At 52.5% G+C, this 25,592-nt stretch overlaps 8 protein-coding genes across 8 annotated transcripts; 5 read left to right on the plus strand and 3 right to left on the minus strand.

The window, feature by feature from the left end:
* JCM6883_005346 (uncharacterized protein) lies at positions 1-568 on the plus strand (the record flags this gene model as incomplete). Its single annotated transcript, XM_076632194.1, has 4 exons — positions 1-116; positions 183-232; positions 301-435; positions 502-568. Coding segments are annotated over 4 exons (368 nt in total), but the record flags the coding sequence as incomplete, so codon positions are not given.
* Positions 569-921: 353 nt separating this feature from the next.
* Positions 922-7,237, plus strand: JCM6883_005347 (uncharacterized protein; the record flags this gene model as incomplete). Its single annotated transcript, XM_076632195.1, has 19 exons — positions 922-1,081; positions 1,145-1,244; positions 1,318-1,420; positions 1,482-1,699; positions 1,768-1,780; positions 1,843-2,137; positions 2,203-2,257; positions 2,330-2,475; positions 2,559-2,623; positions 2,690-2,844; positions 2,907-3,009; positions 3,073-3,261; positions 3,322-4,056; positions 4,533-4,983; positions 5,056-5,478; positions 5,555-6,463; positions 6,537-6,592; positions 6,657-7,011; positions 7,071-7,237. The coding sequence occupies 19 exons, from the start codon at positions 922-924 to the stop codon at positions 7,235-7,237; spliced, it is 4,698 nt and encodes a 1,565-aa protein (XP_076487730.1).
* Positions 7,238-7,300: 63 nt separating this feature from the next.
* On the minus strand, positions 7,301-9,298 carry JCM6883_005348 (M20 family metallopeptidase; the record flags this gene model as incomplete). Its single annotated transcript, XM_076632196.1, has 6 exons — positions 7,301-7,382; positions 7,442-7,544; positions 7,606-7,916; positions 7,973-8,617; positions 8,675-8,934; positions 8,996-9,298. The coding sequence occupies 6 exons, from the start codon at positions 9,296-9,298 to the stop codon at positions 7,301-7,303; spliced, it is 1,704 nt and encodes a 567-aa protein (XP_076487731.1).
* Positions 9,299-9,697: 399 nt separating this feature from the next.
* Positions 9,698-13,327, minus strand: PLC1 (phosphatidylinositol phospholipase C; the record flags this gene model as incomplete). The annotated part of the gene is made up of 12 exons (XM_076632197.1): positions 9,698-9,792; positions 9,864-10,099; positions 10,172-10,311; positions 10,379-10,524; positions 10,587-11,147; positions 11,211-11,343; positions 11,414-11,712; positions 11,778-11,865; positions 11,933-12,118; positions 12,184-12,351; positions 12,416-12,861; positions 12,931-13,327. The coding sequence occupies 12 exons, from the start codon at positions 13,325-13,327 to the stop codon at positions 9,698-9,700; spliced, it is 2,895 nt and encodes a 964-aa protein (XP_076487732.1).
* Positions 13,328-13,549: 222 nt separating this feature from the next.
* JCM6883_005350 (uncharacterized protein) lies at positions 13,550-14,557 on the minus strand (the record flags this gene model as incomplete). The annotated part of the gene is made up of 3 exons (XM_076632198.1): positions 13,550-14,143; positions 14,213-14,281; positions 14,525-14,557. The coding sequence occupies 3 exons, from the start codon at positions 14,555-14,557 to the stop codon at positions 13,550-13,552; spliced, it is 696 nt and encodes a 231-aa protein (XP_076487733.1).
* Positions 14,558-15,653: 1,096 nt separating this feature from the next.
* JCM6883_005351 (Zn(II)2Cys6 transcription factor domain-containing protein) lies at positions 15,654-17,387 on the plus strand (the record flags this gene model as incomplete). The annotated part of the gene is made up of 1 exon (XM_076632199.1): positions 15,654-17,387. One exon carries the CDS (start codon positions 15,654-15,656, stop codon positions 17,385-17,387), a length of 1,734 nt encoding a protein of 577 aa, XP_076487734.1.
* A 420-nt stretch (positions 17,388-17,807) lies between these two features.
* JCM6883_005352 (uncharacterized protein) lies at positions 17,808-20,176 on the plus strand (the record flags this gene model as incomplete). The annotated part of the gene is made up of 6 exons (XM_076632200.1): positions 17,808-17,841; positions 17,897-18,630; positions 18,701-19,397; positions 19,695-19,902; positions 19,971-20,006; positions 20,086-20,176. The coding sequence occupies 6 exons, from the start codon at positions 17,808-17,810 to the stop codon at positions 20,174-20,176; spliced, it is 1,800 nt and encodes a 599-aa protein (XP_076487735.1).
* A 521-nt stretch (positions 20,177-20,697) lies between these two features.
* On the plus strand, positions 20,698-25,090 carry JCM6883_005353 (uncharacterized protein; the record flags this gene model as incomplete). The annotated part of the gene is made up of 16 exons (XM_076632201.1): positions 20,698-20,941; positions 21,028-21,145; positions 21,223-21,524; positions 21,587-21,990; positions 22,056-22,194; positions 22,266-22,664; positions 22,730-22,802; positions 22,922-23,496; positions 23,556-23,583; positions 23,647-23,923; positions 24,029-24,188; positions 24,250-24,294; positions 24,357-24,564; positions 24,633-24,668; positions 24,748-24,787; positions 24,887-25,090. The coding sequence occupies 16 exons, from the start codon at positions 20,698-20,700 to the stop codon at positions 25,088-25,090; spliced, it is 3,252 nt and encodes a 1,083-aa protein (XP_076487736.1).
* Positions 25,091-25,592: the final 502 nt, after the last annotated feature.

A 25,592-nucleotide genomic window follows, 5' to 3' on the forward strand; every position in this document is an offset into this window, starting at 1 on the left:
AAGTGAAAGAGGGAGGAGGAGGCGGAGCCGTAGCTAGACCTCCGACCGACGAGAGTGCTGCTATTGCGATTCGTTCGAAAGAATGGGATAACGCGATCGATCTAGTTCACACGATCGTCAGTTCACTTTCATTTCCCTCGTGACAGATAGGATTGTCCTACACTGATCGTTGCCGTTGATAGCGGATCTCGAAAACTGAAGCGAAAAAATTCTACAAACTCGCTGAAAAAGAGTAAGTCTCATCTCCTCTTCTTCTCTTCTCCCTCACCTTGATGGATTCGAATCCGATGGATCTCTTAGACTCGACAACTACCTCGCCTCGTTCTCGACGACTTCGACTGCGAAAGGAGGATCGAATCGGAGCCTATACCTCGAAAGTGGCGTTGAAGCTCTCGCTCTTCGTCTTCATGGTGGAGCTAACGGTCATGCAAAATAGTAGGAGTATCTCGTTACTCTGGGCGTGCTGATCCACCGCTGACTCAGTCTCGACTGTTCTGACAGTGTCGCTCGTCGAGTCGAGACCGCCAAAAAGAAGAAATCGACTCGTGATCTCAATGCGGGAAAGTAATGAGGAAATCGCGAATCGGGAGTTGACAAGGGAATGAAGGTCGAACGGCAGATGAACAGGCGGTCAAGGTGGAAAGAATGACGCTTGAATACGGGAATCACGGATTGGAAAAACGAACGAATCGCTTGAACAGAAAATGTACGAATTCGCCTCAATGAAATGCTTCAGTTGGTCTCCACTTTCTTCTGTACACGCCGTCATCTCCAAGCACCTTAGTCGTGCTCGTTCGCAACTCCGCAAAGTTTTGCTCGTCAGCACTGACCTTTCGGGAAACCGCGATGTCTCCCCACTCGCTCGACTTTTGCCGGGTTCCCTTCGTCCCTCTCACTTTTAAGTTTTCACCACGACTCAACATGCGACGTGTCGCTACCAACTCTCGCTCAGCTTTGCCTCGTCCAGCTCATTCGGCGCTCGCTCGCCGCTCTACCGCAGCTCGACTCGGAACCTCTCACTCGGGAACTTCAAACCCAGCTCCTTCGTCCCATGCGGCCGCACAGCTGCGCTCTCTCGCTAGTGAGTCTCTACAGCTACCGTCAACACATGAACCGGCTCGCTGATACGGCCGGAAATGAACAGCTCTCGCTTCTCCCCACAAGGTCATCAACGATGGGTCCTCAGGCTCTTCTTCTGTCTCTCCTCGCAAACCCTTGTTCTCGAAAGTGCTCATTGCAAACAGGCGAGTCACTGTCCCCTGCGAATCAACGAAACCGAAACTGACGAAGCATCCTTTTTCTTTTTCCTTCGAACAGAGGTGAAATCGCTGTAAGGATCATTCGAACGTGCAGGAGACTCGGGATCAAAACGGTCGCAGTCTTTTCAGAAGCAGACAGACACTCAATGCATGTCAAGATGGTGAGCCAAGCTACGAATGGCACACTCCACGAATAAACTTACCGTTTTCTCGTTTTCGCAGGCCGACGAAGCGTATCTGCTTGGTCCCGCCCCCTCTCACCTCTCGTACCTCAACATCCCCCGTCTACTCGAAGTGTGTCACCTTTCGGGCGCTCAAGCGGTTCATCCAGGGTATGGATTCATGTCGGAAAATGCGGACTTTGCGAGACAATTGGAGAGGGAAGGCATCGTTTTCATCGGTCCAGGGGTTGAGGCAATCGTCTCGATGGGAAGCAAAGCGTGAGTATCGAGTCGCTGTACTCTCGTGTCTGTGCGACTGACCTGGTTCTTTCGTTCGAGTTTGTCAGGGAATCGAAGGATGTGAGCTCGATCGATTTTTCTCTTTCCCTTCCCAGCTAACCGCACCCTCGACATCCCTGTAGATCATGAAAGCTGCGAACGTCCCCTGCATTCCCGGATGGCACCCCTCAACGACTGGTAACGCTCCTATCGACCCTTCGATCGACACTCAATCCGCCGATTTTCTCATCCTCGAAGCCGACAAGATCGGTTACCCCGTCCTGATCAAAGCCGTATCGGGAGGAGGCGGAAAGGGAATGAAAATCGTCGATAAGAGGGAAGATTTCGCGAGTCAACTCGAGAGCGCGAAACGAGAGGGAAAGAAAAGTTTCGGAGATGATACTGTTCTACTCGAGAAATACGTGACGAAACCTCGACGTAAGCCTCGATATCTCGCTCATCTACTATCTCACAGAGTTGACGATGATGGTTGCCTGAACTAGACGTCGAGGTTCAAATCTTCTCGGATTCTCACGGCAATCATCTCTCCCTTTTCGAGTACGTCCACCGTTCCCCCCTTCTGACTACTCTGGGATATCCTCTCATTGCTTTACACTCTTGCTCCTACAGACGCGATTGCTCTGTGCAACGTCGTCACCAGAAAGTTATCGAAGAAGCTCCAGCGCCGAATCTTTCGCAAGAAGTCAGAGATCAACTGTACGAAACGGCGAGGAAAGCTGCGAGAGCTGTCGGATATCGAGGTGCAGGTACTGTCGGTAAGTTGTCTCGCTGTGCGGATACGCAGAAGAAGGTCGAGGTAGCGAGCTCACTGTTTCTCGTTCGATCCCTCCTTGGACAGAATTCGTTCTCAACGCCGACAAGCCTGAAGAGTTCTTCTTCCTCGAAGTCAATACTCGTCTTCAGGTATGTCGTATCTCGTCTCTTAGATGCGGTTCGACGATCCATGCTCACGATCAATGCTTCCTCCAGGTTGAGCATCCCGTCACCGAAGCGATCACTGGTGTCGATCTCGTCGAGTGGCAGCTCGAAGTTGCAGCTGGAAACCCTATCCCCTTGAGGCAAGAAGAGATCACCTGTACCGGTCACGCTTTCGAAGTGCGAGTCTATGCTGAAAACCCTCGAAAGTTAGTCGCATCTCCTCGTGGACGGTCATCTCGAACTCACTGACAATCATCTACGCTTACAGCAATTTCCTTCCAGACACGGGTACGCTCCTTCACGTCAAGACGCCGAAAGAATCGGAATACGTTCGACTAGAAACGGGATTCGAAGCAGGAGATGAGATCAGCGTACGTTCTCCTGCTCAATCCTCATCCTTATGATCGAAGACTTACCTTCCTTCCTCTTTGTAGGTGTTCTACGATCCTCTGATCGCCAAATTGATCGTTCACGGACCGAATCGTCGAGAAGCGCTCAAGCGATTGAGGAAAGCTCTTGGCGAGTATCAGATCGTTGGACCTTCGACGAATTTGGAGTTCTTGACGAGACTGGCAGAGAACGAGGCGTTTGGAGACGAGGATCTCGATACCGGATTCATTCCCGTGCGTTTTGTTTCTCCGTCTCCACTCCGATTTGAACCTGACGCTGTTCCCCCACCCCAGCGCCACCATGACAGTTTGTTCCCTCCCTTACCCTCTCCCTCTCCCTCGACTCTCGCTTCCTCCGCCCTCTATCTCGCGAACCGAGAGATTTCCCACTTTTCGAATCTGAACCCTTCTTCGCCTTGGTCGTCCCCTCGATTCGCCGGGTTCCGTCTCAGCGATGCAGATGGCAACAAGTACAAACGCACCTACGAAACTGGACAGGGCAACCTCAGCGTCAGCGTCTCGTCAGAAGTTCAAGGTGGATTCGACGTTACGTTCGCAAGTCAATCTGGAGAAACGACGACTTTGAGTACCGACTCGCCGACGATCACTTCTTCGACAGGTACTTCGACTTCCGTGTCGACCCTCCTAGCTTCCCAGCTCGCTCGAGTCGATATCGTCTCGTCGACGCCCTCAGTCACGAAATCGCTCGAAACTGGATTCGCTGAAAACCTCAACGTCTTCAACGAAGCCGAATCATTTGCGGGAACGATCGAGGTGAAGCAGCCGAGCTGGATGAAGAACGTTGGCAGCAAGCGAGGAGGAGGAGTCGTGGGAGGAGGGGCGAGAGCACCGATGCCGAGTAAGATTGTCGAAGTAAAGGTCAAAGCTGGAGATCGTGTCGAAGCGGGGGACTCGCTCGTCGTCGTCGAGGCGATGAAGATGGAGCATGTTCTGAAGGCGTCGCAAGCTGGGATCGTTGAAAAGGTGACGGCGCAAGAGGGAGATTTGGTGAAAGAAGGGCAGATTTTGGTTACTTTTGAAGTCGAGAGCGAAGCAGAGTCCTCCGCTTGATGAGCCGTATGATTTAGCTTGTAATGACTAGTCGTGAGGTTGTTCGCAGATCACTCGAGTGAGGAGTAAGGGAGAGAGAGCCAAAATCCAAACGACTTCGCTTCTTGCTCCTCACTCATTCATTCGCATTGTCGAAGCACTTCTTTCAGCCGCCATTAGGCCCTTCTACGCTCGTTCGCGCCCACTAGGGCTCGTTCAAGGTCACTCGACGACTTTTCTTCCTCGCCTCCTTCAACTTGAACTTCCGATCACGACTCGACTCTATTCGACCGACAAGAAGGTAGAGACATTCCTGAAGCGGAACGAATCAAAAGATAGCTACTACCCGTGGACTGGCTGTGAGCGCTGTCTCCCTCTCCCTTTTCATCAAAACCCGCGCTAATCCGCCTCCTGCCTCTTTCCCAGTGCTCGCGTTCAAGGCCGCTCATTCACAGGAGCAGATCGACAAGACTCCTACGCTCCAGAACCTCGACATCCCTTCGATACAGCTGCTTCCGATCAAGAACCGTCGCAAGGGTCTCCCGATTTACTTCGAACCGCACGCCGACAGAACCGTCCAAGGTCAATTCCTCCTCAGTCACGAACAGGTCGTCAGATTGGAAGATAGCATGTTCACGAGCAAGGCTCGGATTCCTCGGGCTGAAGTGGAGCAAGCTTGGGAGAAAGCGGCTTGTCAAGTCGTGAGGGAGAGCGAATTGGATGGAGGTGGGAAAATAGAAAGAGTCCTGCTGAATTCGAAGGAGATCGCCGCGTTCATTGAGGAGGAATCGAGGAAACCCCAGGAGAAACCGAAGGAGGAAGTCAAATCAAAATCGAAGAAAACGAGGTGGAAGCCTCGTCCTTTCGAAGGGGAACTATGGGACTCGCTAGTCAGCTGGAGTAACAGTGAGTTTAACCGTCAATGCTTGTTGCCCGGACCGAGACGATGAATTGACGACCATTCTCTCTCGACGATAGTCAAATCGCTCTGCGAGAAGCGGGACAAGCCAGATCCGCGATGGTTCTTACGACAACTCATGCGAGAAACCGGTCCTCTCAACGATCTGTTGGTGGTCAAGGCTTCGCCAACTAGACACGACAAAAACTTGGGCGACTCGAAACCCGTTTATCTCTCCTGGCCGATCGTTCAAGCCATCTTCGTCCGACATGGGTGGAAGCCTCCACGGGGACCCGTTGAAGGTTTGGCGGTCGTCCCGAGCAAGCAGAAGAGTAACGCTCAAAGGTACGCCGCTTACGGATTGGACGAATTGGAACAAACCTTGAAATACTGCGGTCATCCTCTCGAGCCGTCTCTACCTCCGAGTCTGGAAAGCACCAAGTCGGACTCAGCAACAAGAGAGGAGGTACACTTGGAGAGAGAGTATGCGTCTTGGAGCGAAAGTCAGTACTATCTCTCTTCTTCTCGCTTCCATCCTCGAAGGTCCGCTTGATACTGACACTGTCCGTCCGCCAAAAGTTTGCGCGGTCCTACAACGACCTAGCAAGAGTGAACCGCCGACGCCTCGCCGAACGCCCGGGGTCCTACTACAATACCTTCTCGACATCTCTGACGAAAACTCCCTCACCTGCGTCCAAGTCGTCGATTCGACCTCCTCTGACCCTTCCCGCGACATCTATCTCCCTCACAGTGTAGTCCAAGACACTCTACGTCAACTAGGGGCACTCGCGGGCGAATTCGATTCGAAGAAACGCAAGGCAGAACTCGGAATCAGCCTTTCCTCGTACACTCTCGATCAGCTCGAAAGCCGACAGGTCGTGAAGATCGGAAGCGTTCACCAGCTCGAAAGTCGGATCCGTAGTTGCCGGGAAGCGGATCGGTCGGAAAAAGCTCAGGCAGAAATCCAAAAATCGAAACCGAAAGAAATCTCGACTTCGAAGGGGAAAGGAACGAAACGCGATGTCATCGCAATCGAACGGACGAAAGGTCAACTACTTACACCGGCGCCTTCGGTTGAATCCACGCCAGAACCCGTTCCTCCACCTCTCAAACGAGCAAAGAGTTCTCAAATCGTCCCGACCGTTGCAACTCTTTCTATCGCGAGCTCGACTCCTTCGACCCCGATTCCTTCACCCGTACTTGCCACTTCCGCTCCTTCGGCCCTCCTTCCTTCCGACTCAACAACAGTCTCCGCTTCATCAACTATCGTCGACGCCAAAATCGCCGCTTCAAAGAATTTCGAACTCGAAACCCTTCGACTCGCATACGAGACGGCTCAGAGTGAAGGTGGTGCATCGTTCTTGGCTCTCGACGTAGAGTTTTGGGAAAGGGATCACGAGGTATTGACGGAATTCGGCTGGAGCGTCGTCGAGTTTGTGCGACATCAGAATGGCAAAGTTACAGAGAGAAGGGAAGATCAGCACGCTGGTAAGATCTGTCCCGGTCGCCGTTCTCCCGAAGCAGGCTTACTAAGTCCCTTACCATTTCGTCCTCACGACAGTCATCAAGGAGAACCAAAGATTCCGTAACGGTCGTTTCTCCCCGGACGCTCGAGATGTGAGCCTGGAGTCGTTCCCTCTCGATCTCTCTCGCGCGTACTGACTTCTTCGTGTCCTCGTAGCATTTCGATTTCGGTCGTACCCTCGCCTTGCCCGCCAAAGCTCTCTACTACCTCCTCCACGCCCTCTTCTCAACCCTATCGACCACTCACCCTTTGTTCCTCGTCTTCCACGATCCTCGAGGGGACCTTCGAGCCCTCTCGAAACTCGGATTCGACACGCAGAAGGAGTTCGAGCAGGACTTCATGCAGTTTGGAAAGAAGAAGAACCGAGAAGGAGGAGGAATTTGGATTGTCGATACGCAGCGAATCTTCTCAGCTTGGCTAGGAAGGAAGTCACAGATCGGGTTGGAAAAGGCTTGTACGGAGGTCGAGGTACCGACGAAGAGATTGCACAACGCTGGAAACGATGCTCATTGTGAGTTCCTCTTCGTTCCCTTCTGTCGACACGCTTTGACGATTGTCGCGACTGTCCAGATACGCTCGCCCTGCTCGAACGCTTGATGGATCGTTCAAGACGAGCGGCAGCAGACTCGCCGCTGATCAAGATGCTAGACGAACGAGCGGCGGCCGCGAAACGAGCCAAATTAGCCTCTGCCGCAAAGAAGGAACGGGAAGAACAAGCAGCTCTCGTACGCAAGTAGATATCCAGGGATTCAATGTATCGATTTGTTGTTGTTATAACTAGACCTTTTTCGTTTCGCTTTTCATGAAGCTGCCCAAGTCTGCGAGTTCTGTGCGAGCTTGTAGTAGAATTTTATCGCCTCGATGTGAGCGTCGATGTGGATTCTGTCAGAGACAACCTTTGTCAGTGTCGTTCCACCCTGAACGAGAGGAAAAAGAATTACCGTTCGTCCACTGTGTGAGGATTTTTCATCAAATCGAGTCGACCTGGAATGAAGCGGTAAATGTTCTCGGTCAAGTTCCACGTCCACTTTGTGTCGGTCCCGGCTGTTCGTTCGAGCTCGATCAGCGAAGAGATCGCACGCAAACGGATCTGACTGCGACTCACCGATCATTCCAGAAGGACCAACGATCGCATTGTCGAAGACTTTCCGCGCCGTCCCACTGACAAAGTCCCAGGTCTCCCCATGCGTAGGTGATATCGGAGCAGGTTCGACACCGTCGGTGATTGAAAGTCGAACGACGTTTTCTTTAACGTTTTTGAGCTCGGGGTTCGTTCCAAGAGTGTCAAAGGTGAGATTGAACGAAGAAGCGATGGGGGCGAGCAGTGAGGCAGCGTGGGAGATCGAAGCGTTGACAGACGACAAGAAATCGATCCTGTAGTTGACCGTCGTAGAAACGTATTCCGGTAATGCGTTCCTGTGAAGCGAGGTGTGAGCAACAGTGGAGAGGAAAGAAGCAGAACTGTTACTTACATCTTGATTCCTCCATTGATGACCGTCACAGACTGAGCCGTCGTGATGAAAGCTCGTACGAGAGGGTGCTTTTTCGCGAGCATTTGTCCAAGCCGACTCCAGGCGAAGGGAATCTTGATGAGGTATCGAAGTACCTTGCCGACTGTACCGTGCTCGGCAGCACAACTGAGGAAGGATAGAAGAGGGGCGCCAGCCTGAAGCGTCGGTTGAGGTGCATTCTCCTCTAAAGTCGTGACGAGTTTCGACATGATTCCGATCCCAGTGTTGACTCCGTTTGGAACGCTCGAGTGACCTCCAGGGGTGTGGACCTCGATCTTGAGGTTGACGAAACCTTTCTCGGCAACCGCAAATGTAACGAATTGTTGATCGAAAGCCGAGAAGACTCCTGAAATACCTTCATCAATGATAAACGCGACACCCCCCTTGCCGTATCGTTGTTCGAGAGCGTCTGCAAGTTGAGGACCCGATCTGTGTCCGCCGATTTCTTCGTCGAATCCGCTAGAAAGAATGAGCGACCGGGTCGGTTCGAAACCTTCTAGAGCGAGTCGCTCGAAAGCAGCTAGGATACCTAGCAGCGTGCTCTTGCAGTCCGTTGCACCTCTGGCCCAGATCCAGCCTTCCGAATCGTGGACTGCATCATAGGGACTGCAGAAGACGAGGATGTCAGCAAAAGCGAACGAGTCGCGAAGAGTCGTGACTCACGGGTGGGTCCAAAGTTCCGCGGTAGCCGAGTTGACAGGGACGACATCTTGATGTGCCATGAGTACGATGGGCTTCTTGTCCTCCTCTCGCCCTTTGAAGGTGATTAAGAGGCCATACTTTGAAACTTTCTCGATGTCGAACCTCGAGCTCGTGTGAACAGTCGGGAATGCTTCCGCGAGGTAGCGGTGGAAGTCGTCGAAGACGGAGTAGCGAGGCTCCTTGTAAGGATCGATGTCCATATCGTCCCAGCTTTCCGTTGCCTGTAAGAAATGTCAGATTTCGAAAGCTTTGCGAAGCATACAGTAGAAGTCGTGAGCTTACGATTCTCAGAGCGCCCTGGAATCGTTCTGTAGCCATCTTCACATAATCCTGGTCATCCTCAGGCCTCCAAAACTCTCCAACGTTCAAGGCATCGACTTGAGGAGGGCATGTCGCCTGAGATTGTGACAGCGAACCAACAACGTTTGATGGGAGAGTGGCTAATTTCGATAGATCTGGTACGCTGAGACTAGGTAGGAGGAGGTAAGCGAGTAGAGGAGCCGAGAGAGCAAAGTAAAGAGAGGACCACCGTTGAAGACTCGGAGGTGGGGGTCGCGGTCGAGGAGGGGATGTGCTCTTGCTCATGGTTACTGTCAGGACAAAGCGAGGTTCTCGGGCGGGCGACTGTTGGAGGGAGAGCTCGGGACTCAAGCTTGATGAGGCGGATAGAGAAGAGAGCACTGGTGTTCACAGAACGGGAGCAAGGAAGCGAATCATCGCATGCGGCAGGGGTCGACTTAGCGTGGTTCCGAACAGAGCAGAGAACCCTGCCCGCTAGAAAGCGCCGAAAAAGCAAAAGGTGGGACGTTAAAGTTCGCTTTCGGGCCTTCGGCACTGACATCGTTTCCGATCGAGCTTGGCGACGACCAATGAAGAGAGTCGATGAGGAGACATGGTATGTTTGCGATTTCCAAAGGTATTGAAACGAAAGAACAGATAAGGGAATAAAGGGGAAACGGGAATAAAGTGAATGAGTCACATAGCTTAACTCGTCGTAGGCTTGACGCGAGAACGCAGAAAGAGCGTAGAGAAGAGATGTTGGTCGCCCATACTGTCGTAGAGCGGCACGTGTCGATAGCCTGTCGAGTAGGAGAATCAGCGATCAGACTCTCTTCGAAGAACTTCGCGAAGAAGAGGAAATGTCACTCACCTTGTCTCAAAGCTCCAACACTGATAACATAGGCGCCAAGCGAGTCACCTTTACCTTCCTCCATGGCCGATCTCACATTACCTCGAGCGTTGAGCACTTCGAAGCGGAGGAAGACGAGACCGTCCATTCCGGGTGAAGGGTGTGAAGAATAGGTGAAAGTGAAAGTCGAGGCGTGAGTCGCCGAATTGACTGAGGAAGCGGTCGATGAGCGAAAGACTGGATTGAAAGCGTTCCCTCTAAACATCCGAGCAACCTTACGATTAGCGAAATGCAGGAGAAAGAAGATCCGGCGAAAATCGATAACTTACAGGACGACGCTCGTTCTGCGTTTCTGCGGCAACACTGAGCCCGGAACGTACAAGCTGACCTCAACGAATGGATCAACCGAGATTGGATCTCCATCGCTGCTCGAGCCACGAGGACGAGGAAGCTGCTGAGCCGAGATAACCTACGAATCCGGAAAAACGTCAGCCGCACGTTCGAAATGAGACATTCAGCAGTTGGGGAAAACTGACCTCGACCTCGAGAGTATATTCCTCTGATCGTAACATGGCGACTTTGTCCTTTTCTAGACCTTTCCTCCTCAGAAGATCAGGTTTGAGAACGTAGCCAGATCGATTTGCCCGAGCGAACATCGCCGAGTTGAGCTCCATCCCGACGTCTATCCTCTCGACTTTGTCAGCGGTCCGACTACGCGAACGGATGAGAGAAAGAGTCTCGTACCGAAAGTTTGCCAATTGAGCGCAACGAGTTGTACTCCGGCCGCCCACATATGATGAGGGACGAAGTTCGTACTACTGACTCGACTGCCCTTGGGGTACGCCCTCGTCAGATGGCCTCGATTATGACTGATGAAATCTTGTCTCGCTCCTTCGTCTTTCAACATCTTCGCCAGGCGGTTCTCCCCGACCGAGATGACGTGAGTAGGCGCGTACGTTTCCTTCTTGTTGAAGCCTCGAAGTTTGACGCCGACAGTGTAGACAAGGAGTGAAGCGAGTGACGATGACATCGCGATGTCTTTCGGATTCGAAGGGAGAGTAGCAGTTGACGAACTCGTCGATAACGGAGGACGAGAGATAGGAGAGTAGGAAGGAGGGGAGACCGCGAGCTCGGAGCCTGTAACCGTGTTGGATGCGGGAACAGGTGCGAGAAATTGAGGGATTCGATTCGACGACGAAGAAGAGGACGATCTGAACGATGGACGATTCGGCGACGGAAGCGGGGATCGATGAGCATCACTGTCGCTCGAACTACTGCTTCTGAAGATGCGAGTCGCGCGATAGACTGTGAAGGAGACGAGTGATCAGGGTCGCCTCGACCGGAGGGAGCAGAGAGTGAGGTACTTACATTTGCTCTGTCGAAAGTCAGAGTCTGACGAGGATTGCGAAGAATGTTCGGTAGATTCAGAATCGTCTCCACTCGGCATCATCTTGATCGGAAAGCCGTTCGAATTGCTGCTCGTGACGAATTTGTTCTTTGCCTGTCGCAGAATCGATCTGGTCAGAGTTCCCTCAAAACTAGCTGGACTGAACGCTGGAAACGGGACGAACCTTGAGTAGGAACCTCCCTCTCAGATCCATCGGACTCGGCAGTTTCTCGACTTCTCCCTCCATTTCGTCCAATCGCTGACTGACCAATCTATCTCCGAGCGTTTCTTTCATGATTTCCGCGAGCTTGTCCTGTTGGTCGACCTCGCAATGTACTTCGACGCTGAGGATGACGGGATAGGGAGAGGCGAGGAAAGCGTATTGAGCTATCGCTTGCAAAACGGTTCGAGCTGGAATTTTCGAAGTTAGAGTGAGACCATGAGTGATGATCGGAGTTCCGTCGTCGCCGTCCCATACATCGACTATAGTCTTGAGGCTGTGTGTCAGTCACGTTGAGAGCTCAACGAAATAGTAGAATAGGACGAACGTTCGACGCATCGGCAACCTTGCTGCAAAGCTCGGATGTAACCTTCGACGGTACTTTGACCTTGGAACTGACTTCCAATGAGATACGTCTACATAATGTGTGCTCTTATCAGTCCGATACCGCGGGAAGAACGGGGAAAGAGCCAGAGGACGCACATTATGACTCGAGCTGATAAAGTATTCGGGCAGAGGTCTCGTCATATCTTGCATTGACTCGTCTTTGATCGCGGCATTATCAGAAGACATCAAGTAGCAGCCGAAACCTTCGAGTGTGATCAATTGAGTGTCGAGGTCGGCGTATTTCGAAAAAGATTTCGAAACTTCGTCTTCCGCGAGCTCCATCTTCCGATCGTCCGAGTTAGTTCAATGCCCTTGTTATTCTCGAGAAAGGAGCTGATAATACTCACTCCTTGACTGTCACGAAGGAAACTCCCCCAAGCAACCTGAGTGAATCCGGTTTCATTGGGGCCGACGAGAGATCGAAAGATTTCCTCAACGTCGATTCGCCGTTTCAGGAGTTGCACGAAGAGCTGGAAAGCCTTGAAGTCCAGGTAGTCGTTTGGTGCCGCAGATTGCTAACCACAAACAATCGAGGTTCAGTTGATGCTCGACGGAAGAAGGGAAAATTTTCGAGCTTACTTTGAAAGCTTCGCTGATCTCGGCCTTGCTCATTCCCATGCCCAATCTGGAACACAGAGAAAGCACTTCTTCCTCTCTCACCACCTTGTGTTCTTCCTCCCTCGAACCTTGCACCGTATCGGGGTTCGCTTCGTCGCCGGTCGAAGAAGACAGGACGGCTTTCGCAACTCTTCCTTCTTTGAACTTCTCGAGAGTCCTCCTCCACAACTCGGCGTCCTGCACCGAGTTTGCGACGAAATGAACGAGTTTGTACGCTGGTCCTCCTCCCAGTTTGAACGCTGAAGCGGATGATGAACCCGGAATCGAATAGATGATCGTGATCCAGCGAGGCTCGACGGAAGGCGGCAGGTGTAGCGAAGTTCGATAAGGCGAACCAGCAGATGCGAATCGAAGATCTCTGATACGGGATAGAGGCACAGAAGCGAAATTCTCACTTCGAGTAAAACCTGCGGAAGATGATCTCGCACGGTAAGCTTTCCATCCGCGTAGAGCGAGAAACAGCAGGCATTACTCACCGAGACCTCTCCCGTTCTTCTCCCAGCAGAGCTTTACGTCTTGCCCCCCGACGACACCTACTCCAACCTCTAAACCGATTTCACCGTCTTCGGGAGTTTCGTGTCCGAGTTCCAACCACACCTTCCTGGGTTTTACTCTTCTCCCGCTCTTCGCAGACACTTTCAACATCTCTACTCCAGGTTTGCCAAGTTGTGAAGGGATCGTGAAAGGTGCGGGAGCTCGAGAAGTGAATGAATTCGATCGAGGGGAAGAAGAAGCGGTAGAGGGCCGAGAGGAAGTAGTGCCATCTTGAGAGTGTAGCGAAGTGTTTGAGGGCTCTCTCGAGCGTGTAGAGGGTCGAGCGGAAGAGGGTGATGATTCGTTTGATGAAGTTCCTGGAGTCGATAAGCTGGACATTGATGCCTGTTGCTTTCGAGTCGGAGCCGAGAGGAGGCTCTTCTGGCTGACTCAGGTCATGCAAGTGAGGCGGAATGGAAAAAGAGGGGAGGACAAGAAGTTGAGACACTTTCGCCCGAGAACTTCGCAGCAAATTCCGAACACTGACCGCACGAGGAAGAAGAGTGATGGATGATTACAACAGGATAAAGAACTCGAATCGAGGCAATGCAACGTGCGAATCTATAAAACCGAGTCCTTAACTTGAACCAAATCCGCCTCTTCGTCGTCCTCGTCCTCGTCCTTGAACTTGTACTCCCTCAATTCCGCGTTACTCCACTGCAGGTGAGTCGGAGTCAACTGTCGATTGTGAGCATTGGGCGCTTTCGTCAACCGCCTCAGCAAACCATGATGAGTGACGACTACGATTTTCCCTTCCGGTCGCGATTTTAACCATTGTCTAACCCATTTCGCCCTCGCAACGTTCTTCTTCTCCGTCGTCTCGAACACGCCTCGGTTCTTGTTCCAATCAGGTTTCGATTCGACCGTTGACCAATCGAGGAAGTCGGCCGCTTTGAAGCGTTCTTTCGTTTTGTCCAAATCGTCTCCCGTGTCGCAAGGCCAACTTCCACATTCTTGCAGTTCCGGGAGGAGCATGTGAGGTATCGAGTCTTCGTCCGAAGTGGTAGTCGTCGGAAGGAAAGCGCTGAATGCGAGAAGGAAAGTTTGGATTGTTCGTCGCAGAGGAGAAACGACGATGAGGGTATCGGAAGGGGAAAGGGATTGGAAGAAGTTCGGATATGTGTTTGCGATGGAAGTGCATTGTGTTACGCCTCGCTGATAACCCGAGGAGAGAGGGTCAGTTGCGAGATTCGGGTGGGTGCGAACTCAGGGGATTCGACTTACACTTGTGAGCTCGGGATCCACTAGATCGTGATCTGGAGGAGGAGGGGGTCCAACGTTGTGCTGTGCTTCCTGTATACAGCAGGAAACCGGCATCGGTCAGTTTATTGAAGAGTTCACACGACTTGACCCATCTCCCATCCTTCCGGTCCGATGCTTTCTCCAACTATATGTAGCCAATCACCGCATAGTTTACTCTGTGCTACCATTACCGCTATTCCTGAGGGTGATGGCGAAGCCGCGGGAAAGATCGAGTTCAATGACGAAATCTTGTGTGAAGCGAGATCGAAGAGCGGTGAGGATATAGTCACGTACGCCATGCCGTAACAGAAAGATACGAGGAGGCATTCGAGCCTTCGAGTGGGCGAGTGAATGAAGAGAGAGATGAGAGGATACGGCCAGCGAATATTCGAATATTCGAATATCGATTTCGCTTCTCCGAACTCTACCGACCGACACCTCGGATCATGCATCCTCCACTAGCAGATCACCAGCACGACGGTGAGCCAACTCTGACTTTCGAGATCCCGTTGCGGAAAGCTTACATCGACTACCCATTCCGCTTCTTCTTTCTTCACTTGTTGTTGTTACAGCCTGTCTCACCGTCGTGAAAGCTCTCCAAGCCTGCCATGAGAAGAATCCATATCTCAAGTACCTTGGTCTCTGTAACGATGAGAAAGTAGCATTGAACAAGTGTCTCCGTGCCGAGGTCCGTCGTCTTCCTTCAACTTTCTTTCTCCTCGCGCTCGGCGACTGATTACGCGGTTCCGAGCGTAGCGATTAGGCAAGGCGAAGGAAAACCTCAATTCAGCCAAGGAGAAGCGGAAAGAGGTGCAGAAGCGATGGCAGGAAATCGATGCTGAGCGATGAGGAAGGAACCCACTTTTGCGTGCGTAATCTCTTCGTTCTTTGCTGCTTCTCCTAGCATTAGCATGCTGTGCACGCTCAGCTGAACGCTTTCCTGGTCGTAGTCGTCTCCACCCGTCTTGCGTCTTCCTCGATTTCTTCGCAGCCTACAATTCTTTCTGTTTTCTCCGATGCATCTTTTCCTTCTCGACTTTGACTGTATTGAAACACTACGCAACCTCTGAATACCGCTCTACCATTCCAATCTCCCGTCTAAATCTTTCCACTCTTCGCGGTTTGAAACTTCCGGCTGACGCAAAAGAGCCGAAGCACGCACCGACGCACGTACCGCCAACGAACGTCCGGCCACGAGGCTACTGAAGGCACAGACGTTTGTAGACCGAAATTCCGGTCCTCAGGCTCTTTCTCTCTCTGCTTCCCTCTCTGTACTTCTGCTCAGCTCTCGTTGTCGAACGTCGTAAGATCTTTCGCTTCTCCTGCATTCTTACGGAGTCCCGTACTGATGATAAGCATTCTCCTGATCTCTCCCACTGTGTCTTCTTCCGCCCAGACCCCTTCGGTCAGACCGACCATACAAATGTCGTCGAATCCGCTCAAGCAATTTCGACCTCGCAACTACAAGAGTTGCATCGCATGTCGACGGGCCAAGACGAGATGTGAGGGCTTGGAGGAATCGTATCTCAGAGCATTGGACGACCCGTCGTTCTCCATGTCGAAATTCGGTTCACCACCTCGATGCAAACGCTGCAAAGAACGAAGAATCGCATGCTGTTTCGAAGCAACTCGTCGCAAAGGACGCCCTCCCGTCGTTAGGGATTCTCCACCACCTCGCGGTCCTTCTCTTTCGCCGCCCCTGCCCTCCTCCCTCTCGATTTCCGGCTCTCGTGCTCCTCAAGGACCGGGTTTCGCGCTTCCCGCTCAAATGCCTCCTCCTTCTCTCCCTTCGACGCATCCTACAACTCTGGCGAAACTCTCACGTCGTCGAGATGAACACAACAGCTTCCCGCCGCCTCGACCTCGTCCAACTTCGAGCCCTTATGCTGTCGGAGTCCCTCGACCCAGTAAGCAATCGCTTGGAGGTTCGGTAGCTGGAAACATTCGCCTTCCGTCGGTATCGCGCTCGCACCGACTCGACCTCGAATTAATCTGTAAAAGTTACCTCGCGGAAGTGCACTCGTGGAAACCTCTCCTTTCTCCTCGTTTCGACAACCTAGCTCACTACCTCTCGACCTGCGACCCCATTCTCCTCGTCTCGATCGATTGTGTCGTCCATCCTCTCGTCATTCCTCCTCCTTTCCCATCTTCCGGTCCTCACATTTCGCTTGCCCGCCTCCAATCGTCAATCTTCTTTTGCACTCAAGCGTTCGGAATCGGCGACGAAGCTCGAGCGATTGAAATCATCGCTTGGTCAATGAGACAATACCGCTCATTAGGATGGAACGGCGACGATCCCTCGGCGCTCTCTAGGCAGATTCAACCGAAGGAAATCACGGTATTCATTGACAGCGGTTGGATGGTACACGCAATCTGTACTTGGCTTGGAGTATTGACCGGGAATAGGATTTTGAGTTCAATGAAAGTCGAATTGGCAAACGTGGTGAGCTCTTCTTTCTCTTTCAAACCCCCTTCTCCTCGATGCTCACGAGGACATGCTCGAGAGATTACTCTCGAGAACATGATGCACCACGCCCTATCGCTCTTTCGAGATGCGACCGACTTTGATCTCGTCGAAACGCTCTCGCTCGAAGATCGCTCGTCGTATTTGGGAATGGTAAAGGCGCGATCCGATGCGATCTATCGAGCTGCCGTCAAATTCCTCGACTCGACAACGCCGCACTTCGACTCCCAAGACATCCTCGAACAATCAACCCTCATCGTCGCAGCAGCGCGCGAGACCGCGTTCAGTTCGGCCATCATCGTCTGCGCCTCCTCCATTCTCCTCCTCGCCCGCATCGCCTCTCGACCTCACTTCCTCTCCCCCCCTATCTCTGGAGATCTGTCAGGTCATCCAACTCTTTCCACCGCAACTCGAGAAGCCATCTCACGCGCTTCTCAGAACGCCCTCGCCCCCGCCAGGACGACTCGAAATCGCCGTGGGAGACTTCTCTCGTTCGACCAACACTGTCCTTCTTTCGGTTCCTTCGTCCTAGTCGCAGCTTACGGCTCGATAGTTGCAGCCGATTGCGATCCTAACGCCGAAGGAGGAGGAGGAAGAAGAACAATTCGTCAAATCGAACGAGACCTCGAACTCTGTGACTTCATCCTCCAAGGCAGCAAGGGAAAGATGTGGCCTCAAACGGAAGGATTGTGACGGAAATTAGCTAGGATGAAGGAAACTGCTCCGGTCCTTCGTGCCTCAATTCCGAAGTCTTTGGCAGGTATCCTCAATTAGCGATCGTGTCTCGTTTTTTTGTATTCTCAATATGACCTTTCTCGCTATCGTTATGCTCGCTCGCTGACTGCTCATCTTCGTGAGCCGAATTTCACCGAAGCGGAACCTCCGGCGCTCAGGCGAATTCCTGCCGAGGGGGAGGGGGCCGTGCGTTCAGATCTGGTGATCTGATTCTCGCTATGGAGGGAGCACCTTGCTGTGTGAGTCTACTTCCGTATCGACAGTCGTTCCTCGTGCTAACCACAATCTCGACAGCCGTCGCTCTGCCTCTCTCTCATCTTCACCCGGACCCACTCTCCCCTTCCCTTCTTCTCTCTACGTCTTATCGATCAGCAAGCAATGTCGGAACCCCCCGCAACCCCAGCCCACTCGAGTTCGTCAGTACAAGAGCTGTACCGGTTGTCGATACTCAAAATCAAGATGCGTAGGCCTGGAGGAATCTTACCTGAAAGCCAGCGACGACCCATCCTTTGTCCCATCCCCGCCTCTCCCTCGCTGCGAGCGTTGCACTCAGCGAAATATCGCTTGTACCTTTCATCCGATTCAACGTAAAGGGAGACCGCCGAGCCGCTCCGTCCCTTCGCTCTTCGATTCACCTCCAGCTTCGTCTCTCCCTCCCTCGCCTCCGCCCGAAGCGACAATTGAAACCTCTCATACTGCTATCGCTTCTCATACGGCACCATCAGCACCCGTCGTATCGATACTCGACGCAATTGCGAAAGCTTATCTCTCCGAAATCTTTCGGTTCACCCCTCTCCTCAGCCCCATCCTTCAAGAACTCGAGGATTACTTCGCAGCTTGTCGTCCCCTCCTCCTCGTCTCGATCAATTGTATGATCGATCCTTCCCTCGCACCTCCTCCATTCCCTCTCGAAAACCCCGAACCCTCGCTCTCTCTCCTTCAAGCTGCCACGTTGTTCGCCCTGCACGCTTACGGTATCGGCAACACATTCCGCGCACTCGTTCTCGTCGACTGGGCTGCAACTCAACTTGGAGGACTCGGATGGAATGGGTACAAGGAAGAGGGAATCTCGTCGAAAGTTACACGCATCGAGAGAAAAGCTTTCATCGCTTTAGGATGGCAAGTCTTCTCGGTCACGGCGATTCTTGGGGCTTTGACGGGTCAACGACAGATTATGCTCGCGGTTCAGCTTCCTCCACAAGTGAGTCGCTCCACTCCTGCAATGTCTGATCAAACGAAGCTGATCTTCGAATGTACGGTTTCGTCAAAAGGTGACTCCTCGAAATGTTTATCATCACGCTCTCAAGCTCCTTCAAGATGCCTCCAACTTCGAACACGTGCAGACTCTCTCCCTCGAAGATCAGTACCTGTACTGCGATTGGATCATCGGCCGTTCGGAAACTATTCACCGAGTTGCCGTCGAGTACCTCGAATCGACGACCCGAGCTTTCGACGCTTCAGCTTTCGTTGACTCGCCTCCCACTGCTCCTCGCTCCCGAAGTATCGAAGCGGCAGATGAACAAGTCTTCGAAGCAGCTATCCTTTCGGCTCTCTGTACAATTCTCGTCTTTTTCAACGACTCGTCGCAACCTCGTTCACTCTTCCCGGGACTTCGTTTCGACCTCTCACAGATCTCGACCGTCGCCGATTCCATCTTGGCTTCGATCGCTCGCTCTGCAAGTCAGATCTTTGCTGTCTGTCAAACGACAAAGAGTCGCACTGGTCATCTTCTCGCTCTCGAATCTCGTTCTCCAACCTGGTGTGCGTCGATGGTCGTCGCCTCTTTCGGTCTTCTCGTACAAGCCTACGCTCTTCTCCGGGAAGCTCTGAACAAGGGAGACTATTCGGAACCTACTTCGGCCGAAGGAGGAGGAGGAGTAGCGTCAACGTCGTCAGATCTTTCTATCCTCATTACCCGTCAGCTCGACGATGAACTCGAATTCCTCGACCTCGTGCTGGCTCATCAAGGTAAATGGTTCTTCTCGGTGGCGTGTCGAAATGAGGTGTCGAAAATGAGGGAAGAATTTGATTGCTTGTTCGGTTTTTCTCAACTAGATCGCATGTAGTTCTCTCGCACTTGATGTAGAAGTAGTATCTGTCCCTCAAAGCTGGCTTTGCTAAGACGAAGTTCCGTTCTCGCCTTTCCCTCGACGTAAAGTTTTGAGCTGCGACCCCTCGAAATGGAATCGAGGAGCTCTTAGTGAACAGCTGTATTTGTCGCTTTCTTCTCGTTCAAACGGTCACTGACGAAGAGATTATCTACAGTCGATTCGAACAACAGTCGTGGTAACGGATCCGAACTCGTTTTCCGCGCGCGTTCCGCTACTTTCGCCACCTTGACCTGGATCTGTCTCCTCCTCGCCTTCGAGGTCATGGATCTTCGTCGATCGTTCTTCCGCATGCGACCCGACTCGCCTCACGTCTGGACGAACTGGGTTCGCGAGATTTGGAGGAATCAATTCCTTTTCTGGAGGTAAGTGTTTACTCCCGGCTCTTTCAAGCTTTAAGCATTGTGCTGATCTGTGCTCGTCTACCTCGCAGTGTCGTGCTCGGGTTCCTCTCCGTCTTTCCCGTTGTGTACGTTCCCGTCCTCTCGACGAACTTTTTTTCGAGCATTCGCTGATTTTTCGAGGAGAGATCGGTTGCGCGAACGTAGGTTTATTCCGGTTCTCAACGAAGAACGCTCCGAGCCAATTTTAGACGTCGCAATCCTTGAACATGAGCCCACGTTCTTTGGGTCAAACTGAAAATTCTTATCAGCAGCACGGAATTAGTTCTCGATTCCGAAAGCGTCGTCAGACGGTTAAGCGATGCAGAGCTGTCGCGGTAGACCCCTTGAGCTTTTCTCAGACCACACCGCGGGAGGGCCCGATAAGACCGAGCTCGAAGTCGAAATTTCTTTGCCAAGTCGCGACGAGAGACAAGCCGTGGGGCATGGTGCGAACAACGATAGGACCTTCGAGGGAGCCTCGTACAGACTCGCGCAGTAGAGAATCTAAGACCAGCGAGTAGTAGACCTGAACCAGCCGCTGTTTTGGGCGAAGACGGTCTCCTGAGGATCTGCGTTTGCAAGTCTACGACAGCGTCAGACGCTTTTTCAGAAGCTCAAAGTTGAGCGAAGAATTTCACTCGCGAACGGCAAGAGATTTTGATCTTGGCCGCTGATCTTGGCGAAATTTTGACGTCTTCTTCCGTCCGCCTAAGATGGCCAGGCTCTACTCTCTTCACTTCACTTATTCTACGCAGCTACGACCTATACGACTAGGCGATGGCTAGCAAACACAACAGCGATGTTGAGAAACAACTCAAAACGACAGACACGGGCGCTACCGCATCAGAATCCTACTGGTTCATGATGTCGCCAAAGGAGGTCGCAAGCAAACTCGACACTTCTATCGACGACGGGTTGAGAGACGCAGCGGTGAAGGAGAGGCAAGCAAGAGATGGACCTAACGAGCTTACTGGTGGAGGAGGAGTTTCGGTTTGGTCTATCCTCGCTGGTCAAGTCTTCAGTAAGTTCTCGTTTCGTGCCTACGGAGTAGTCGAGGGAAGAGGCTGATCAATGATGGTGTCGATTTCACTTTTCGTACTTTCGCAGATGCGATGGTTCTCGTCCTCGTCGCTTGCATGGCGGTTTCCTTCGGTATCGAATCTTGGATTGAAGGTGGTGTTATTGCTGGAGTCATTGGTATCAACGTCGGTGTCGGTTTCATGCAGTGAGTTCATCGCTTAGCGAGTTTTCCTTTTTCTGTCGAGCTCGATGATGACTGACTCGTTCCGTTTCGTTCTCAAGGGAATACTCCTCCGCAAAGACTATGGATTCTCTACGCTCTCTCGCTTCCCCCAACGCTCACGTCATCCGAGACGGCAAAATCGTAACGATTCCCTCCCCTCAAGTTGTCGTCGGCGACATTTGCGAGGTCAAGGTTGGAGACACCGTCCCTGCCGATCTACGACTCTTCGAAGTATCCAACTTTGATACGGACGAGGCCCTCTTAACTGGTGAATCACTTCCGGTCACGAAAGATGCTGAAGCGAGTTGGGCGGAAGATGCGAAATCTGGTTCTTTCGATCCTCGAGATGTCGGAGTCGGAGGTAAGCTCATTCCCACGTATTCTCACCATGGACAGGGACTAACTCGCCTCACCCCTCGACAGATCGTATCACTATGGCCTATACTTCTTCCACCGTTACGAAAGGTCGCGCGAAAGGTATCGTCGTCGCCATCGGTATGAGTACGGAAATTGGAGCCATCGCAGAGTCTCTTCGAGGAGGTGACACCAAGGTTCGCAAGGTTCGACGAAACGACGACGGTCACGCTCCCTGGCATCGTTACCCGGCCGCCTGGGCTCTCACGACTTGGGATATTATCGGTTCTTTCCTCGGTGTCAACGTCGGTACTCCCCTCCAACGCATTCTCTCGTGGCTCGCTATCGGCCTCTTCGGAATCGGTCTCGTTTTCGCCTTGATCTGTTTCGCCGCAAACGATTTCCGAGCTCCTAACGAAATCATCCTCTACGCCGTCGCAGTAGCTCTTTCGATGATTCCCGCTTCCCTCGTCGTGAGTAGTTCTAGCACGTTGACATCCGTCGAATATTTCCCGAGACTGATCCTTTCGGCCCTCAGGTTGTTCTCACGATCACTCTCGCCGGAGGAACTCGAGCCATGGTCAAACGTAACGTGATCGTCCGAAAGCTCGACTCCCTCGAAGCCCTTGGTGCCGTCACCGACATCTGCTCGGACAAGACCGGTACTCTTACTCAAGGTTCGTTTCACGCCTCCGTTCATGTTGAGTCCGATCGCAAAGCTGATGTCCTTCTCTTCTCTTCTTAACAGGTAAAATGGTCGTTCGTGCGGCCTGGATCGCTGCCTCTGGTACTGTTCACATCGGAGAATCGAACGAAGCTTTCAACCCTACCTCTGCTCAAGTTTCCTTCACGAAGCTCTCTCCCTCTCAATCTGCTTCCAAGGCCGATAAGAAACCCTCCGGATCGGAACAGACTCTCACCGAAGAACCCAAAGTCATGGCTCCGAAGGATATCGTCGAATCGGGAGGAAAGCCTTTCGAAACGTTCCTCAACATTGCTTCGATGTGCAATATCGCGAAGGTTTGGGAGAAGGAGGGAGAAGGATGGACCGCACGCGGTGACCCTACCGAGTGTGCTATTCAAACTCTTGCCCATCGCTTCAGCTGGGGTCGTGAATCTCTTACCGAAGGCGAACGTCCTCAATGGGGTGAGTTCTTCTCCGCCGATCTGTGCCCGCTCAAAGTTAGATGCTGACTATCCGTCCTCTCGTAGCGCAACTCCAAGAGTTCCCCTTCGATTCGGACGTCAAACGTATGTCCGTTATCTACGCTAGATCCGGTCAAGAGTGAGTTTCACCTTTTTCCCTTCGCTTTTCGTCTGTCGTCTCGTGGTTCTCTTTGCCGCTTCACGCTTGCTGACTACTCGTCGATCAACTACTCCCTCATTGATTGGTTGCACTCGTAGAAAACAACACGTCTTCATGAAAGGAGCGGTCGAACGAATTCTCGATGCTTGCTCTCAAGTCGAAACCGAAGATGGCCCCGTCGCTCTCGACAAAGCTATGGAGGAGAAGATCCTCGCCAACGTCGAATCCCTCGCCGAACAGGGACTCCGAGTACTCGCTCTCGCTCACAAGCCTTGGACTGGATCCGGATCTGGCGACGCCGTTCGCGAAGAAGTCGAGAAGGACATGGTGCTCGCTGGCATCGTGGGTTTATATGACCCACCTCGCAAAGAGAGTAAGGGTGCCGTCAAGCTCTGTCATCAAGCCGGGATTCAAGTTCACATGCTCACGGGAGATCATCATTCGACGGCCGCCGCGATCGCTATGCAAATCGGAATCCTCCCTCGTCAGATGCAACGCTTCTCAAAGGAGTCACAGGACGCCATGGTCATGACGGCAGCTCAATTCGACAAGCTCTCGGACGATCAACTCGACGCCCTTCCCCTTCTTCCTCTCGTTGTCGCTCGTTGCGCTCCTCAAACCAAAGTCAGGATGGTTGAAGCTTTGCACAGGCGCAAGGCGTTCGTAGCGATGAGTAAGTCTTCAGCACCGCTCTCCAGTGACTCTCGCTGACTTTCAATCACTACTTTTCAGCTGGAGACGGAGTTAACGATTCTCCTTCGTGAGTTTGACTCTCGTTATCCTCGTGCTGTTCCGGCGCTGACTCTCCCTCTCACGGATGCAGACTCAAGCGTTCTGATGTCGGTGTCGGTATGGGAACTGGTTCCGATGTTGCGAAAGACGCTTCCGATCTCGTTCTCTCGGACGACAATTTCGCCTCGATCCTCGCCGCCGTCGAAGAAGGACGTCGAATGTTCGCCAACATTCAGAAGTTCGTTCTGCAACTCCTTTCGGGAAACGTCACCCAAGCTCTTTTACTTCTCGTCGGTTTGGCTTTCAAAGACGTCAACGATCTCTCCGTCTTCCCCCTCGCTCCCGTCGAGATTCTTTGGGTCATCATGGTGAGTAACGGAATCCCACTGCCGATCGACGAACGAAACACTGACGATTTTTTCTTCCCTCTTTTCTCTCTTTCCGTGCCCTCTCGCTCCTGCCTGCACTGCTAGATTACTTCCTCGTTCCCCGCTATGGGTCTCGGTGCGATGCGAGCCGAACCCGACGTCCTCGAGCGACCTCCTCACAACTCGAAAATGGGTCCCTTCACGATGGAAATCTTATGGGACATGCTCGCTTACGGTTTGGCCGGAGCTGCTTGCTGTCTCGGCAGTGAGTAAAAGTCTTCTCCTAGCGTAGCCCCTCGACCCACTGACATTGATTGTCCTCTCAGCGTTCACCGTCGTCGTTTTCGGATTCGGAGATGGAAACCTAGGAAGTGAGTCTCATCTCTCGTCATCTTCTCGTTCAAACGGTCACTGACGAAGAGATTATCTACAGTCGATTCGAACAACAGTCGTGGTAACGGATCCGAACTCGTTTTCCGCGCGCGTTCCGCTACTTTCGCCACCTTGACCTGGATCTGTCTCCTCCTCGCCTTCGAGGTCATGGATCTTCGTCGATCGTTCTTCCGCATGCGACCCGACTCGCCTCACGTCTGGACGAACTGGGTTCGCGAGATTTGGAGGAATCAATTCCTTTTCTGGAGGTAAGTGTTTACTCCCGGCTCTTTCAAGCTTTAAGCATTGTGCTGATCTGTGCTCGTCTACCTCGCAGTGTCGTGCTCGGGTTCCTCTCCGTCTTTCCCGTTGTGTACGTTCCCGTCCTCTCGACGAACTTTTTTTCGAGCATTCGCTGATTTTTCGAGGAGAGATCGGTTGCGCGAACGTAGGTTTATTCCGGTTCTCAACGAAGACGTTTTCAAACACGCGGTACGTCGTCCCTGTGACTCCAGAAACGATTCCGTTGGCGTCGTTCCCGCGCTGACCAACGTTTTTCTCCCTTTTTTTCTCATTTTTCTCGATATTCAGCCTATTTCTTGGGAATGGGCCGTCGCCTTCATCGCTACCGGGCTCTTCATCATCCTCGCCGAGGCATGGAAGTGGGCGAAGCGAGTCTACTACCGTCGTCAAGCGAAATCCCACCCGGAAGAGGAATCCGGAGGAATCTTCGCTTCTTGGATGACGGTGGATCCGACGAGAACTATGACTCGCGATCCCGCGACTGTTGTCTAGATCTTCTCTGTCCTCTCTCTGTATATAAGTAGATCGCAATCGTTCCTCTCGTCTTTCTCGGATAATATCTTTGCTTTGCAACGTGTATACCATCTTCCAATGACCTTCTACAATCGCGTAGAACGATCGTGTAGAGTGACGGGCGAGTTCACTCGTAGAGGGCTTCGACGTTTCCTCGCCCCTTTCAATGAGCTTGACCCTTCGAGTGAGTTTTTCTTGCGTCTGCGATCAGTTTGGGGCGAGTTCCGCTCGCCATTGGCTGGTCGTAGCAGAGAACCTTGCACACGTGCACTGTATCCCGCCTTGAGCTCGCGACAACCGTGTTGACAAACTTGGGAGTTCGAAGAAGTTCGCGAGAGATTTCAAAGCTTTGACAGCCTGCAGCTGCTCCAGCTTCGGTCTCCTTGCCCTCGCTCTTTCGCGCAGGGGCCACGACAGCAACAGCTGCTCGGTCGCGGGTTGCATCGTCAAAGGAGGGCGACCCTGGGGAAGAGCGACCCAA

This window comes from Sporobolomyces salmoneus, assembly GCF_050403485.1.
Source record: "Sporobolomyces salmoneus JCM6883 DNA, S_salmoneus_JCM6883_v1_ctg24, whole genome shotgun sequence".
NCBI lineage: Eukaryota > Fungi > Basidiomycota > Microbotryomycetes > Sporidiobolales > Sporidiobolaceae > Sporobolomyces > Sporobolomyces salmoneus.